We start from the raw sequence: 14147 nt of genomic DNA on the forward strand, positions 1-14147 counted from the left end.
CCCCGCCGCCAATCAGCGCAGACGAAGGGACGGCGAGGCCCCGCCCCTCCCTATCTAGACTATGCGGGACGAGATTAGGCTTCTGATTAGCTCTCTGCAATCTGACCCCGCCTCCTCTCGGTGCTCACGTCTGTCAAAATCTGGGTGCCTCTCCGCGTAACTGGGATTCTTGTTTCTGATTGGCTCTTCGACATTCTGCCCCGCCCCGCGGTGAGCAGCTCTGTGCGGGCTTCCGGCTATTGAGTTGTACGGAGCAGCGGGCACAGTCCGGGTAGGAGGTTTGAAGGACCGTGTTTTCTAGGGATCCTAGGTGTCTGGGCGCCACCCTTCCTCCTTCCTCCCCTTCCTGCGGGCAGCACGCACCCCGGAGGCCGCCTCCGGACCCCCGTCCCAGGAACTGCAGGCCTGATGGGAGGTCCCGGCGGGCAGGCTGGCTGCCTCTGCACCAGACCCAGCTCCCAGGATCGCGGGCAGGACAGTAGGTCTGCACACTCCTAGTGCTTGCTGATGGGGAGCTTCAGGGGGCGCAGGGCCTCGACCAGACACACAGCACCCCATTTCCTACTCTCTTCCCGAGCCCCTGACTTCAATATAACGGATGGAAAGGAGGCGGGAAGGTTTCCCAGGGGCGGGTCAGAAACTGGAGTAGAGTCCGATTCTCTCCCCGCGGGGAAAGTGCAGAAACACGTGATTTCCAGGAGGCTGCCTGAGCATCACCATGTAGAGGTCAGAATATTTGGGAACCCTCGTTGTCAAGGACAACCAGGCTCTGATGGACAGCTGGATGCACTCCCGCAGCCCAACAGTACTTTTGAGGGGGGATCTCGCCACCCGACCGCGCAGGCACCTGGGTCCTTGTTTTTTGTAAATGCACAGCCCCCACCCCCGGCCCCCATGCTTTTATTCTTTTTTTTTTTTTCTATCAGGATGTAGCGCCCTCGGTTATCCTGGACCGTGATTGACTCGGACGTTTGCCAAACCTCTGCCGAGGGCTGGCCTTCCCCCCTTTGGATTTGGGTCTTATTCTGCAGTCCCATCTTAACCATCTCTTCCCTCTAGGCTGTGAGAGACCAGCTTTGATTTGGTTTTCTGCAGCCAGAGTCTGACTCCTGGTGGGTTCCTGAGGGCACTCTGCTTAACTGTCCCTCAGGCAGCGCGTGAATTCTCCCCCCTCACCATGTCCATTTTGGCCTGTTCTTTTTTTAAAGTACAATTTTTATTGATTTCAGAGAGGAAGGGAGAGAGAGAAACATCAATGATGAGAGAATCATCAATCGGCTGCCTCCTGCACGCCCCAGTTTGAAGAGAAAATTCTAGATGCCATCCTATTTCTCTTTGTTAGGTGTTTTGTTTTCAGTCACCACAAAGTATTTTATTAGAAGAGCCAAACATGTGATAATACAATTTCTTTATTAAAAATAATTTACAGCATCAGTAACATATACACAATTGTCATCAACGGAACTTCGCCTCCAGTATATTTCTATACAATACTTAGCGTCACTGAACTTAAAACTGCTACACGGCGTTGTTGGCTTTGGATGACTGACAATCCGTAGTTGCGTAAGTGAGACGTGTTCAGGGTCACGTGCTGTGGGAAGTGGGTGGGAACACCGGCACCACCCCACTCGGGGAGGAGGCCACCGAGGAGGCCCAGTCCCTCTCCTTCCCCTCCCCTCTCCCCGCCCCAAATCACACCGAGTCAACTCCCAGCATCTCAGTGCCGCGCTGAAACCCAAAGGCAAAGGAAGGGGTCTTAACCACAGGGAACCGCCCGTCAGTCCATCCCTCCCCGCCGGCCGCTCGCCCGCGGAGGCGATGCACACAGTGACCACGCGTGCAATGGCCGGGCCCTCATCAGGTCTGAGCTGCACTCGCCCCTTCAGAGCCACTGGAGTGTGATCACCCGTGAGAAACCGAGCAGCCTGGCCACGGGGTCCTGACCCTTCACTCAGGGGTCACCTGGACGTCTGGAGACAAAACAAGCACCGTGACAAATGTCGGCCCGGGAACCTTCCAGAACCTGCGGCGTAACCACGCAGTTCAGTGGCGGGTGCCATTCTCACTGACCCAAAGGCACGGAACATGGCAACGCTCTAGCCGTGTGCTGGAACTCGACAACACTTCTCTCTTCTCATGGAACCACATGTCCTTCCCACAACATTTTTTAACACATCATTACCAGATAGAGTTAACAAAGGGGATAAAACAATAAAAATCAACAGATGCCACGTTTCTGCACACACAGTGCCTGGCTGGAGGCAGAGCTGTCGGATACACACGGACACATCCATTTCCTGCCCCAGCCGATAACCAAGCTTGGCCAGCGTTTTGGCTGAGATGAAGAGGCCCTGATCCTGTTCCTGAAACACAAGGTTTGCTGGGACCAGTACTGGGCGAGGCAGGTGGAAATCTAAGTGCTTAATTCATAGCTTGCTTTACTGTCTTCATCTCCTGGATCCCATGTTTATGACCCCCATGCCTCTGCCTCAGGCGATATAACATCCTCAAACCCCATACAGATGCCCGCCCCAACTCAATCTGGAATTACCATTTCTTCAAACCCTATCAAGGGTGTTTCAACGTTCACCTTGGAAATTCTCCATCCCCAACTCACGTTTTCATGTAAATAAGGAACACACGTGCACTGACAAATACACAGAGTAAAACAACCAAGACCATTTGATCTGAGTACCAGGTAGCATCTTTAGTGAAGGGGGTGTCGGCCTCCAGCCGTCTAACGGTCGGAGCACGTGCTTGCAGGGCGCTGTGAGGGACGGCATGGCTGACTGCTAAGGCCTCAGAGCTCTGCTAAGGCCCCACTGGGGTCGTGCTCCGGCATCCGAGAGCCAGGAGCCCTCTTCCTGGGCCACGTGACCTCACGCTGAAGTGCAGCAATGAATCAGGTCACACTCAAATCTCAGGTGAGAAACATCATACAAATCGCCTTCTGCCACGGGAGGTTAATTTCTTGATTTAAAAAGGGGCATGGATGGGACTTTCTGAAACTCATTACCCAGGCTTCTTCTTAAAAGCTGCCCGCTTCTCGGAGACCGAGCCCTCGAGGGGGGAGCCGACGCCTCTGGAGAGAACTGGGAGCCGAGCAGCCCCTCCGTGTCCCCTCCTGAGGGTCAGCTTTGGTTACAACAAAACAGGACCACCCCCGCAGGTCATCCAAACCAAGGAAAACACGGATTCAAAACGACAGGACATCGACCGACCTGAGTCACTAAGAAACAGCCGACCCTTCCAATGCCTCAGGGGGCAGTTTAAGTCCAGAGGAGCCACCTGAGTGCTCATGATGAGCAGCTCCAAGGGGTGGAATCTGGTTGGCCATCCCCAACTACCAGCTCCCGGGGGTGACAGCACCACACCAGCTGAGCAACCACCTCCTCCCCTCCGACAGCCAGCCGAGCCTGCCCGGGTGTTAGGGCTGCGCGTGACACCTGTCACTCGCCGTGGGGGGTGGGGGAGGGAGGGGGAACACTCTGCCCCGCCCCGTCCAGCCCCGCGGGGGAGGGACGTGCGGAGCTGCACAGAGGCCGGGCGTGGAGGGCCCCCCCTGGCACCCCGGCTCAGGTCTCCCCCCAGCACCGCCCGAGGAGGAATTCGTCCACCTCTTCATCTGATCCCAACTCGCACAAGGTTAGCGCCTCAGCGGGCTTCTGCCGTCCCCTCTCCCACCCTGACGCCAACACACAGCGCAACAGCTTTAAAGATGCAACACCGAACAAACCACTCGGAGGCTCCTCACAGGAGAATCGCCAACAAGTCAAGTCCTGCCTTTATTTACAATCGGTGAGGACGCCCTCACTTACCTCTCGTCCACCACACACTCACGCTGAGTCTAGCAGTGTTAATAGCACCATTCGTATAGGATTGAAAATCAAGATTTCATTCTGCCGCTACGTGATTCGGAGCCTCTCTCTCCCGCGAGGAGACAGGGCGTCAGGAGTGTCTGCAGCGCCAGGCGAGGTCCCGGGTCCAGCACAGAGGCGTGGCTTGCAGTTCTGTTTGGAGGGGATCCATGGGGAGTCGGTACTATGAGAATTTTCGTGCCACAAAGTTTAATAATCCTCCGTGTTTGTACAACGTGATTTCCACGTCATTTTCAAACGAAGCGATCACGCTGAATACCTTCCCAGTGCTTGTCTGGAAACAAACAGAAACACCCATGAGTGGGGGGCCTCCGTGCCCCTCAGTGATCGGGACCGCTGTCCCCCTACGCAAGGCCGCTCCCCGCCACGTTCTGTCCGGGAAACCTCTCCTGCTCGCCCACCACCCGCGATGCCCACCCCGGGCCTCGCAGCTACGGGGACAGTGTCATCCCTGATTCTGAAGGGTCACATGACCTCGCCTAGAACACGAATCCCGTCGGTGGATTCTGACTGTTAGTCCGGAGGCCGCACTCACTGCTCACGTCCATCTCACGTCCAGCACTCACCGCACAGAACACCCGCTCCCCCTCCTCTCTCCTGAGAGAAAGCCTGTGCCTCTGCCCTGATGCTCAGCCCTGCCTCCCTGCGGGGCGGCTCCGGCGCCGATGAACGTGGGGTCAGGACAGAGCTGAGCAGGAGGCGGCCGGCAGTGTGCCCGCCCTTCCTCCTGGGCCGTGTGCCCTGCTTCCCGCCTCCCTCGGAGCTCTCACCCCCGGAAGGCCGCACGGCCCCCTGCCCAGCTCACGGTCCCACCCGACGTCCGAGCAAGTCCAGATGACCGCGGAGCCGCACGCGCAGCCGTCCACCAGCGCACGGCGCATGTTTGGGACTGGGGATACCTTCACGTCCAGCATGGCTCCAGGAGACAGCTCCTCAGGGAAGGCCAAGGAGAAGGTTTCGCGGCCGGAGAGGCCCAGGGCCGCGGCGCTCTGCCCGGGGAGGAACTGCAGGGGGGCGATGCCGATGCCCACCAGGTGGTCTTTGTGGATCTTCTCGTAGCTCTCCGCCAGCACCGCCCTCACGCCCTGCAACACACGTGCGTCACGTCCCTCCGTCACCCCTGAGGCTCCTTTACTGCACTTTGTACAGGAGGAGGGACTCTACTTTGGCCTCTCCGTAACAACTTTCCAGCTCAAACAAACAAATAAACAAACGAACAAACAACCGTTCCGGCTCCCAGCCCACACTCAGGTCGACGCACCAAAGCATCCGGGGCCTCTTATAGGCTGTTCTGTGCCCTCCAGGGCGCGGGGGGGCCTGGGCCCAGGAGGGCTCCTGCCTGTCCCTGGAGGGTCTCCCCTGTGCTCGCCCCCCTCCCGAGATGCCCCTACAATCCAGGAACAGGGAAGGGGCAGCTGAGTGAACTCGGTGCCCCGCAGGGGAGGGCACAGGCAGCGCCTGCGCAGACAATGCCGAGTGCAGGGGACACACGACGCCGGGAAGGCCCGGCCCACCCAGAGGACAAGGCTCCGCCCGGGTGCTGGCAGGAAGCTCTGCGCCCGTCCTGCGCCCCAAGAGGGCTTCTCTCTGGAGAAGCAGCCAGAGCAGCTCTAGGCCCAGCTTCTCAACTGTCAAAAATCGCCGCCCCCTCAGGAGCCTTTGTTAGACACCCCCCATCACACCGTCCCCACTGCTCACCCTCCGAAGTTACCCCCCGACACACGGTGCATGTTTGTGTGCAAACCTGGACCCCCGAGAAGGGGTTTCCGCCCCCTGGGGCGCGCCCCCCTGTCCGTGGGTCTGAGACGAGGACTGGCCCAGGAGGCGGTGAGGGGCCCTCTGGCGTAAGCGCGATGCTGAGCCGTGTCCCGAGGGGCTCCAGCCCTCAGGACACTGAACGGCTCAGAGGGAACACTTCGCTGCTGACCCCCATCGTCACCCGAGCAAGGCCCACACTGCCCGGCCCAGCCGTGCCATCTGCATGTTAGTGTCCAATGAGCAGACAGGCAGGGACCATGTGACAGGAGGAGGCCCACACTGCCCGGCCCGGCCCAGCCCAGCCCAGCCGTGCCACCTGCGTGTCAGTGTCCAATGAGCGGACAGGCAGGGACCATGTGACAGGAGGAGGCCCAGAACATAAGAAGCGAAGACGAAGAACATCTCAGAAGGAAGGAAGGAAGGAAGGCTGGCTACGCCGATCACTGACATTCACGGCCCTTGTAAAAGCTCAGAAGGAGCTGCGTGCGCCCACCACCCAGGCTGTCCATTCAGGGCGTTAGGATGAGAAGACGAAGCCTCACGCACACGAGGCCGAGAGGGGTGAGGCCAGCCTCCGACCACCACACCTGCAGGGACCCACTCGCGCCCGACGTCTGAGGTGGCGGGGGACACGTGCCACGCATGCACACACAGTGCTCGCCCGCCGTCCCGCTGCTGCCCCCCGAGGAGCTGTCTCAGGAGACGCTCCCTGGCAGACGGCCAGGCCCCGTCAGCGCCACGCGGGGAAACCGAGTACAACTGGGCCCACACCTCGGAGCGTGCACCTCCCTGGAGCAAATCTGAGAAGAGGAAGTGCAAGGGGGGCCCGGCACATAAAGCTGCCAGTGGGGACACATCACTCCCCATTTCCTCAAGTAAGAAAAGGCCGCCCTGGCCGGTGTGGCTCAGTGGATAGAGCGTCGGCCTGTGGACTGAAGGGTCCTGGGTTCGATTCCGGTCAAGGGCATGGACCTTGGTTGCGGGCACATCCCCAGTAGGGGGGTGTGCAGGAGGCAGCTGATCGATGTTTCTCTCTCATCGATGTTTCTAACTCTCTCTCCCTCTTTCTTCCTCTCTGTAAAAAATCAATAAAATATATTTTAAAAAAAGGCTCAAGTTCAGAATATTAATGCAACTAGCTTATGTAAGATCACTCATAAAACCCACACACATTATGAGATCAAAACAAGCCCAAAAGCCCAAAAGGGTAAAATACGCCTGGAGAGTGTGCTGCGGGAGCAGGTAACCCTGAAGCTGAGAGGAAATGTAAGACTCGGTACCAGCAGATACGGGCCCTTGGCCGCCCAGTCTCGGGAGCTCCCGGAGCCGTACTTCTTTCCCGCGAGGATGATGAGCGGGACGCCTTCCTTCTGGTACAGCTCTGCCGCCTCGAACACATCCAGCTGTGGACGAAGACAAACCAAGGGCCTTCACACACAGCCCGGCGCGGCCAGCACGGTCTCCACGCTCTGCACGCCCCCTTACCGTCTGTCCTGACGGGAAATGGATGGTTTTGGGGGCCGGCTTCCCGATGAACTTATTGAAAAGCTTGATGTTTGCGAAAGTGCCTCTTGTCATCACAGCGTCGTTGCCTCTCCGGGCTCCGTAGGAGTTGAATTCTCGGGGGGTAAGGCTGCAAGAAAGCCAGGAGTCGTAACACTTCCTCCAACGCACTTAATTACAGAAAATTCCCAGCATCTACGCAAGCAGGGAAAACCGGACAGCGAACGCCCAAGGAACTCAGCGTGTCTGAACGGTACACATTTCAGGTCCTTTCTCTAGGAGACAGGGACCCTTAAAAAGACCACCAATAGCAAAAAAGCAAAAAGACGACAAAAGAAGTCACGACTTTTTACCATCAGGCAGCCAGTTAACACTCTACGGTCCCTGACTGTCTCCGTTCCTTTGTGATGGTTTGTTCCAATCAGGACCCAAATACAGTTCATGAATTCATCGCGTTCATCCCGCTCTTTTAATGTCTCTCTGTCCCCTTGTACTTCAGGGCATGGTTTTCTGCATCTAGGCTGTGCCGACCGCCTCTCCATGCCGTCCTCACACTCTCCGCCCCTGTACTCTGACAAACCGACCAGAGGCCCGGTGCATGAAAATTCATGCACTGGGAGGGAGGGTCCTTCAGCCCGACCTGCCCCCTCTCACAGTCTGGGAATGCTCAGGGGCAAGAGGCAACCCAGTGATCAGCCCCATCACACCTCTGCTGCTGCCACTGCCGGCAGCACAAGCCTCAGCCGGCCCTGGTTACCTGAGCCTTAGCCAGCCCTGGGCAGCTGGGAAGCCGCCATCCAAGGCCTGCCTGTGCCTCAGGCCGGCCCTGGGCGGCTGAGGGGACTGGGCACCACCATCTTGTGGCTGTGGGCGCCGCCATCTTTGTGAGGGTGTGATGGTCAATTAGCATACTCCCTCTTTATTAGACAAGATGTGGGATGTAGTGACATGGTGAGACCTGCCTTGCCCTGGTTGGTATGGCCCAGGCGGTTGGAGTGGTGTCCCATGCACAGAGAGGTGGCGGGTTCAATTCTTGGTCAGGGCACACACCCAGGCCGTGGGTTCGATCTCCGGCCGGGCGTATACGTGTGGCAACTGACCAATGTTTCTCTCTCCCATCAATGTTTCTCCCTTCCTCTCTCTAGAATCAATGAGAAACTTCTCCTTGAGTGAGGACTGAAAAACACACCTGGCTTTTGATGTGACACCAGCCCAGCCCAGCCTCACAAACGTGCACTCGCTCTACAGCCCGCCAAGCACATTACAGTCCGCGCCCCCCACAGGAGGGCGGCCAGAGCCAACCCCCAGGGCCACACCGACGTTTCAACAAAGCAGCACGGAAACACATCTCATTTCCGATCGGCTTTTCATGTAGACCACGAGGGCTCTATTTCAATCAACTTCCACTTGTAAGGCTCTCAGCAGAGGCAGGTGCGCGAGGCCCCCGTTACGGCGTGCCCACCGCCCTGCCCCGGGCGCCAGGCGGCGGGCGCTCCCTGCAGAGGACACGCCCGGGAAGGAGCGGCCGTGGCACCCACCCTCTGTTCGTCAGGTACTTGGCGGCGGCGCTGCTGCGGGAGATGCTCCCCGCGGGGGAGATGTGGTCGGTGGTGACGGCGTCCCCCAGGTGCAGCAGGACGTGCGCGTTCTCGATGGGCTGCGGGGCGGCCGGCTCTTTGGTCTAAAGGGAAGGAAGGGGGAGGCACTGAACTCCACGGTGTTACCTCACAACCGCCTCTCAGACAGGAAGAATGACCGTACTTACAAGCTTGTCAAAAAACGAGGGACACCGGATGTACGTGGACTTTGCGTCCCACGGAAACAAGACCGAATCGGGTGCCTCCAGGGAATTCCACCGCTTGTCACCTGTCTGTGGGAGAATACAAGAGGGGTCAGAACAAGAGGCTTATGCAGTGGTCACAGAATAAAATTACTCAGGCCTTCCCCATTTCCTAAGGAAGGTGAACGGCGCATTCTAAACCATCATGGCGCCCTCGCCGTGTGGCTCAGTGGATAGAGCGTCAGCCAGCGGACTGAAGGGTCCCGGGTTCGATTCCGGCCAAGGGCACGTGCCTGGGTTGTGGGCTTGATCCACAGTGGGGGGCGTGCAGGAGGCAGCCAATCAATGATTTTCTTTCATCACTGATGTTTCTATCTCTCTCTCCTTCTCCCTCCCTCTCTGAAATCAACCAATATAAAAATAAACCATTAGGGCATCCTCGCTGTGTTGCTCTGTGGACAGAACGTCAGCCTGCGGACTGAAGGGTCCTGAGTTCGATTCTGATCAGGGCACAGGCCCGGGTTTTGGGCTCAATCCCCAGGAGGGGGCGTGCAGAAGGCAGCTGATCCATGATTCTCTCTCATCACTGATATTTCTCTCTCCCTCTCCCTTCCTCTCTGAAGTCAATAAATATATTTAAAAAAATAAACCATCATGGCAGTGCTAGGAATCGCCCGTGTGCATCCAATGCCAGCACGCTGTATTTTCAGGAACACCTTCAGAGTTAAGTTTTATTATAAACTGAACACAAAAGGCTGCAGAACCCACCCTGACCAGGTGGCTCGGTTGGAGCGTCAGCCCGTGCACCAACAGGTTGCGGGTTCGATCCCAAGTCAGGGCACCTACCTACGTTTCGGTCCGTGCCCAGTTGGGGTGAGAAAGGGAGGCAGCTGATTGATGTCTCTCTCTCCCTAAAAATCAATGGCACATCCTTGGGTGAGGATAAAAAACCCACAAAAAACCAAAACCTTAATGAAGCAAAGGAAGCTGGAGAAGTTAGAAAGATCCACACACGCTGCTGAAGAGGAGTGTGCTGTGTGTGTGAGTGCGCTGTGTGTGCTCTGTGTGTGTGTGCTATGTGTGCTATGTGTGCGAGTGCTGTGTGCGTGCTGTGTATGAGTGTGCTGTGCGTGCTGTGTGAGTGCGCTGTTTGTGTTGTGTGTGCTGTGCGTGTGTGTGTGCTATGTATACGAGTGCTCTATGTGCGTGTGTGTGCTATGTGTATGAGTGCGCTGTGCGTGTACTATGTGTATGAATGTGCTGTGTGTGTGTGTGTGTGTGTGTTTGTGTGTGTGTGCTGCTGCTCACCATGAAGGACAGGACAGAAAAGCCTCTGCTTTAGATCTGTCCCACCACCTCCCTGTGTATCTGTCCTCCCCAACCACACGCCAGTGCCCATTGCTCAGCACCGAGGGCCCTGCATCGCCTGTGCTGGAACTCGACGTCCCTGCTCCCTCCTCACCGCCCCTGACCCCCAGCGCGTCTCAGTCCACAGAGCCAGCCTCCTGACGGCACACCTCCCTTCCCAGCCTCCTGACGACATACCTCCCTCCCAGACTCCCGATGACACACCTCTCTTCCCGCCTCCTGACGACACACCTCCCTCCCAGCCTCCTGACGACACACCTCCCTCCCCGCCTCCTGATGACACACCTCTCTTCCCGCCTCCTGACGACACACCTCCCTCCCAGCCTCCTGACGACACACCTTCCTCCACGCCTCCTGATGACACACCTCCCTCCACGCCTCCTGATGACACACCTCCCTTCCCGCCTCCTGATGACACACCTCCCTCCCCGCCTCCTGACGACACACCTCCCTTCCCGCCTCCTGACACACCTCCCTCCACGCCTCCTGATGACACACCTCTCTTCCCGCCTCCTGACGACACACCTCCCTCCCAGCCTCCTGACGACACACCTTCCTCCACGCCTCCTGATGACACACCTCCCTCCACGCCTCCTGATGACACACCTCCCTTCCCGCCTCCTGATGACACACCTCCCTCCCCGCCTCCTGACGACACACCTCCCTTCCAACCTCCTGACACACCTCCCTCCCAGCCTCCTGATGACACACCTCTCTTCCCGCCTCCTGACACACCTCCCTCCCAGCCTCCTGACGACACACCTCCCTCCCCGCCTCCTGACGACACACCTCTCTTCCCGCCTCCTGACGACACACCTCCCTTCCAACCTCCTGACACACCTCCCTCCCAGCCTCCTGATGACACACCTCTCTTCCCGCCTCCTGACACACCTCCCTCCCAGCCTCCTGACGACACACCTCCCTCCCCGCCTCCTGACGACACACCTCTCTTCCCGCCTCCTGATGACACACCTCCCTCCACGCCTGATGACACACCTCCCTTCCCGCCTCCTGATGACACACCTCCCTTCCAACCTCCTGACACACCTCCCTCCCAGCCTCCTGACGACACACCTCTCTTCCCGCCTCCTGACGACACACCTCCCTCCCCGCCTCCTGATGACACACCTCTCTTCCCGCCTCCTGACGACACACCTCCCTCCCAACCTCCTGATGACACACCTCCCTCCACGCCTCCTGACGACACACCTCTCTTCCCGCCTCCTGACGACACACCTCCCTCCCCGCCTCCTGATGACACACCTCTCTTCCCGCCTCCTGACGACACACCTCCCTCCCAGCCTCCTGACGACACACCTTCCTCCACGCCTCCTGATGACACACCTCCCTCCACGCCTCCTGATGACACACCTCTCTTCCCGCCTCCTGACACACCTCCCTCCCCGCCTCCTGACGACACACCTCTCTTCCCGCCTCCTGACGACACACCTCCCTCCCAGCCTCCTGACGACACACCTCCTTCCACGCCTCCTGATGACACACCTCCCTTCCCGCCTCCTGACGACACACCTCCCTCCCAACCTCATGATGACACACCTCCCTCCACGCCTCCTGACGACACACCTCTCTTCCCGCCTCCTGACGACACACCTCCCTCCCCGCCTCCTGATGACACACCTCTCTTCCCGCCTCCTGACGACACACCTCCCTCCCAGCCTCCTGACGACACACCTCCCTTCCCGCCTCCTGATGACACACCTCCCTCCACGCCTGATGACACACCTCCCTTCCCGCCTCCTGATGACACACCTCCCTCCCCGCCTCCTGACGACACACCTCCCTTCCAACCTCCTGACACACCTCCCTCCCAGCCTCCTGACGACACACCTCTCTTCCCGCCTCCTGATGACACACCTCTCTTCCCGCCTCCTGACGACACACCTCCCTCCCAGCCTCCTGACGACACACCTCCCTTCCCGCCTCCTGATGACACACCTCCCTCCCCGCCTCCTGACGACACACCTCCCTTCCAACCTCCTGACACACCTCCCTCCCAGCCTCCTGATGACACACCTCTCTTCCCGCCTCCTGACACACCTCCCTCCCAGCCTCCTGACGACACACCTCTCTTCCCGCCTCCTGACGACACACCTCCCTTCCCGCCTCCTGACGACACACCTCCCTCCACGCCTCCTGATGACACACCTCCCTCCCAGCCTCCTGACGACACACCTCCCTCCCAGCCTCCTGATGACACACCTCCCTTCCCGCCTCCTGACACACCTCCCTCCCCGCCTCCTGACGACACACCTCTCTTCCCGCCTCCTGACGACACACCTCCCTCCCAGCCTCCTGACGACACACCTCCCTCCACGCCTCCTGATGACACACCTCCCTTCCCGCCTCCTGACGACACACCTCCCTCCCAACCTCCTGACGACACACCTCTCTTCCCGCCTCCTGACGACACACCTCTCTTCCCGCCTCCTGACGACACACCTCTCTTCCCGCCTCCTGACGACACACCTCCCTCCCAGCCTCCTGATGACACACCTCCCTCCACGCCTCCTGACGACACACCTCCCTCCCCGCCTCCTGACGACACACCTCCCTCCACGCCTCCTGACGACACACCTCCCTTCCCGCCTCCTGACGACACACCTCCCTTCCCGCCTCCTGACGACACACCTCCCTCCCAGCCTCCTGACGACACACCTCCCTCCCCACCTCCTGATGACACACCTCCCTCCACACCTCCTGATGACACACCTCCCTTCCCGCCTCCTGACGACACACCTCCCTTCCCGCCTCCTGACGACACACCTCCCTCCCAGCCTCCTGACGACACACCTCCCTCCCCACCTCCTGATGACACACCTCCCTCCACACCTCCTGATGACACACCTCCCTCCACGCCTCCTGACGACACACCTCCCTTCCAGCCTCCTCACGGCACACCTCCCTTCCCAGCCTCCTGACGACATACCTCCCTCCCAGACTCCCGCTACTCCCCACGACACTCCCCTTCACTCCACTGAGAGCAAAGACCACTAACTCCCTCGGGCTGCTCCGCCCCTTGCTGCCATCACTTCCTCCCGCCACCCTCACTTCCTGTGGAGCCAGCGATCCTCCTACAGGTCCCCTCCTCAGGCCGGGAAAGCCTCGCTCTGGGCCCAGGCACATGACCAACCTGCTCACCTTTAACCTTCGCTCAAGGCCGTGTTTTCAGCCCTCCCACATACAACTGCAGCGTACCCCCATTTTGCACAACTGGTTCTTTGTCCTATATTTTTATCTATATTTTCCATAGCCTGTACCGCTTTTTAACATACTGTGTAACTTAACTCGTCGTTCTGTGCACTAGTCACTGCCTACCTCTCCCATGAGAATTCTGTTTTGTGCACAGACACAGGCTGACCGCAGAGCAGGTGCTCGATAAACAGGTGAGTGCACAGATGCCTGTTCTGCCTCCTGTTTGTGTTGTCTTATGCCTGTGTGCGCATAACCCTCTCTGGGAGACGCTTGGGGATCGGACACCTGAGAAGAGTGAGTGGGAGATGTCCTTGTTTGCACCCAATTCTTTTGAATTTTGAACCATTTCAGTAAGAGTGACAAGCAAGGGTAGTTTACAGTGAGAAACAGAAACATCGACGAGAGAATCATCATCGATCGACTGGTGCCTCCCACACGCCCCACACTGGGGACCGAGTGACCCGGGCGTGAGCCCTGACCGGGGATCAGCCAGGGACCTCTTGGTTCCGGGCCGATGCTCAGCCGCTGAGCCCCGCCAGCTGGCTGCACGTCTAGTAAGCGATAAAACAAACGCTCGTCCAAGCTGTTCTCTCAGGTATTAGATTCCAGATGTCAAACGACCCTCTGCTTCAGACCGCGCATGCCAA

At 58.7% G+C, this 14147-nt stretch overlaps 1 protein-coding gene across 2 annotated transcripts in view; it reads right to left on the bottom strand.

Annotated features, from left to right (window-relative positions):
• Positions 1–3750: 3750 nt before the first annotated feature.
• Positions 3751–14147, bottom strand: part of IREB2 (iron responsive element binding protein 2) — a 41927-nt gene continuing 31530 nt past the window's right edge. The window contains exons 17-22 of one of the 2 annotated variants that reach the window (XM_008160773.3): positions 8905–9009; positions 8678–8820; positions 7122–7269; positions 6917–7039; positions 4778–4963; positions 3751–4152 (exon numbers count right to left, since the gene is read on the bottom strand). In XM_008160773.3, coding sequence (XP_008158995.2) covers positions 4042–4152; positions 4778–4963; positions 6917–7039; positions 7122–7269; positions 8678–8820; positions 8905–9009 — 816 coding nt within the window. In that variant the 3' untranslated portion in view covers positions 3751–4041. Of the gene's footprint in view, positions 4153–4777; positions 4964–6916; positions 7040–7121; positions 7270–8677; positions 8821–8904; positions 9010–14147 lie in introns of those variants that run through there. The other variant, XM_028137945.2, reaches the window with a different exon arrangement.

The sequence above is a fragment of the Eptesicus fuscus genome, chromosome 25, assembly GCF_027574615.1.
Source record: "Eptesicus fuscus isolate TK198812 chromosome 25, DD_ASM_mEF_20220401, whole genome shotgun sequence".
Lineage (NCBI taxonomy): Eukaryota > Metazoa > Chordata > Mammalia > Chiroptera > Vespertilionidae > Eptesicus > Eptesicus fuscus.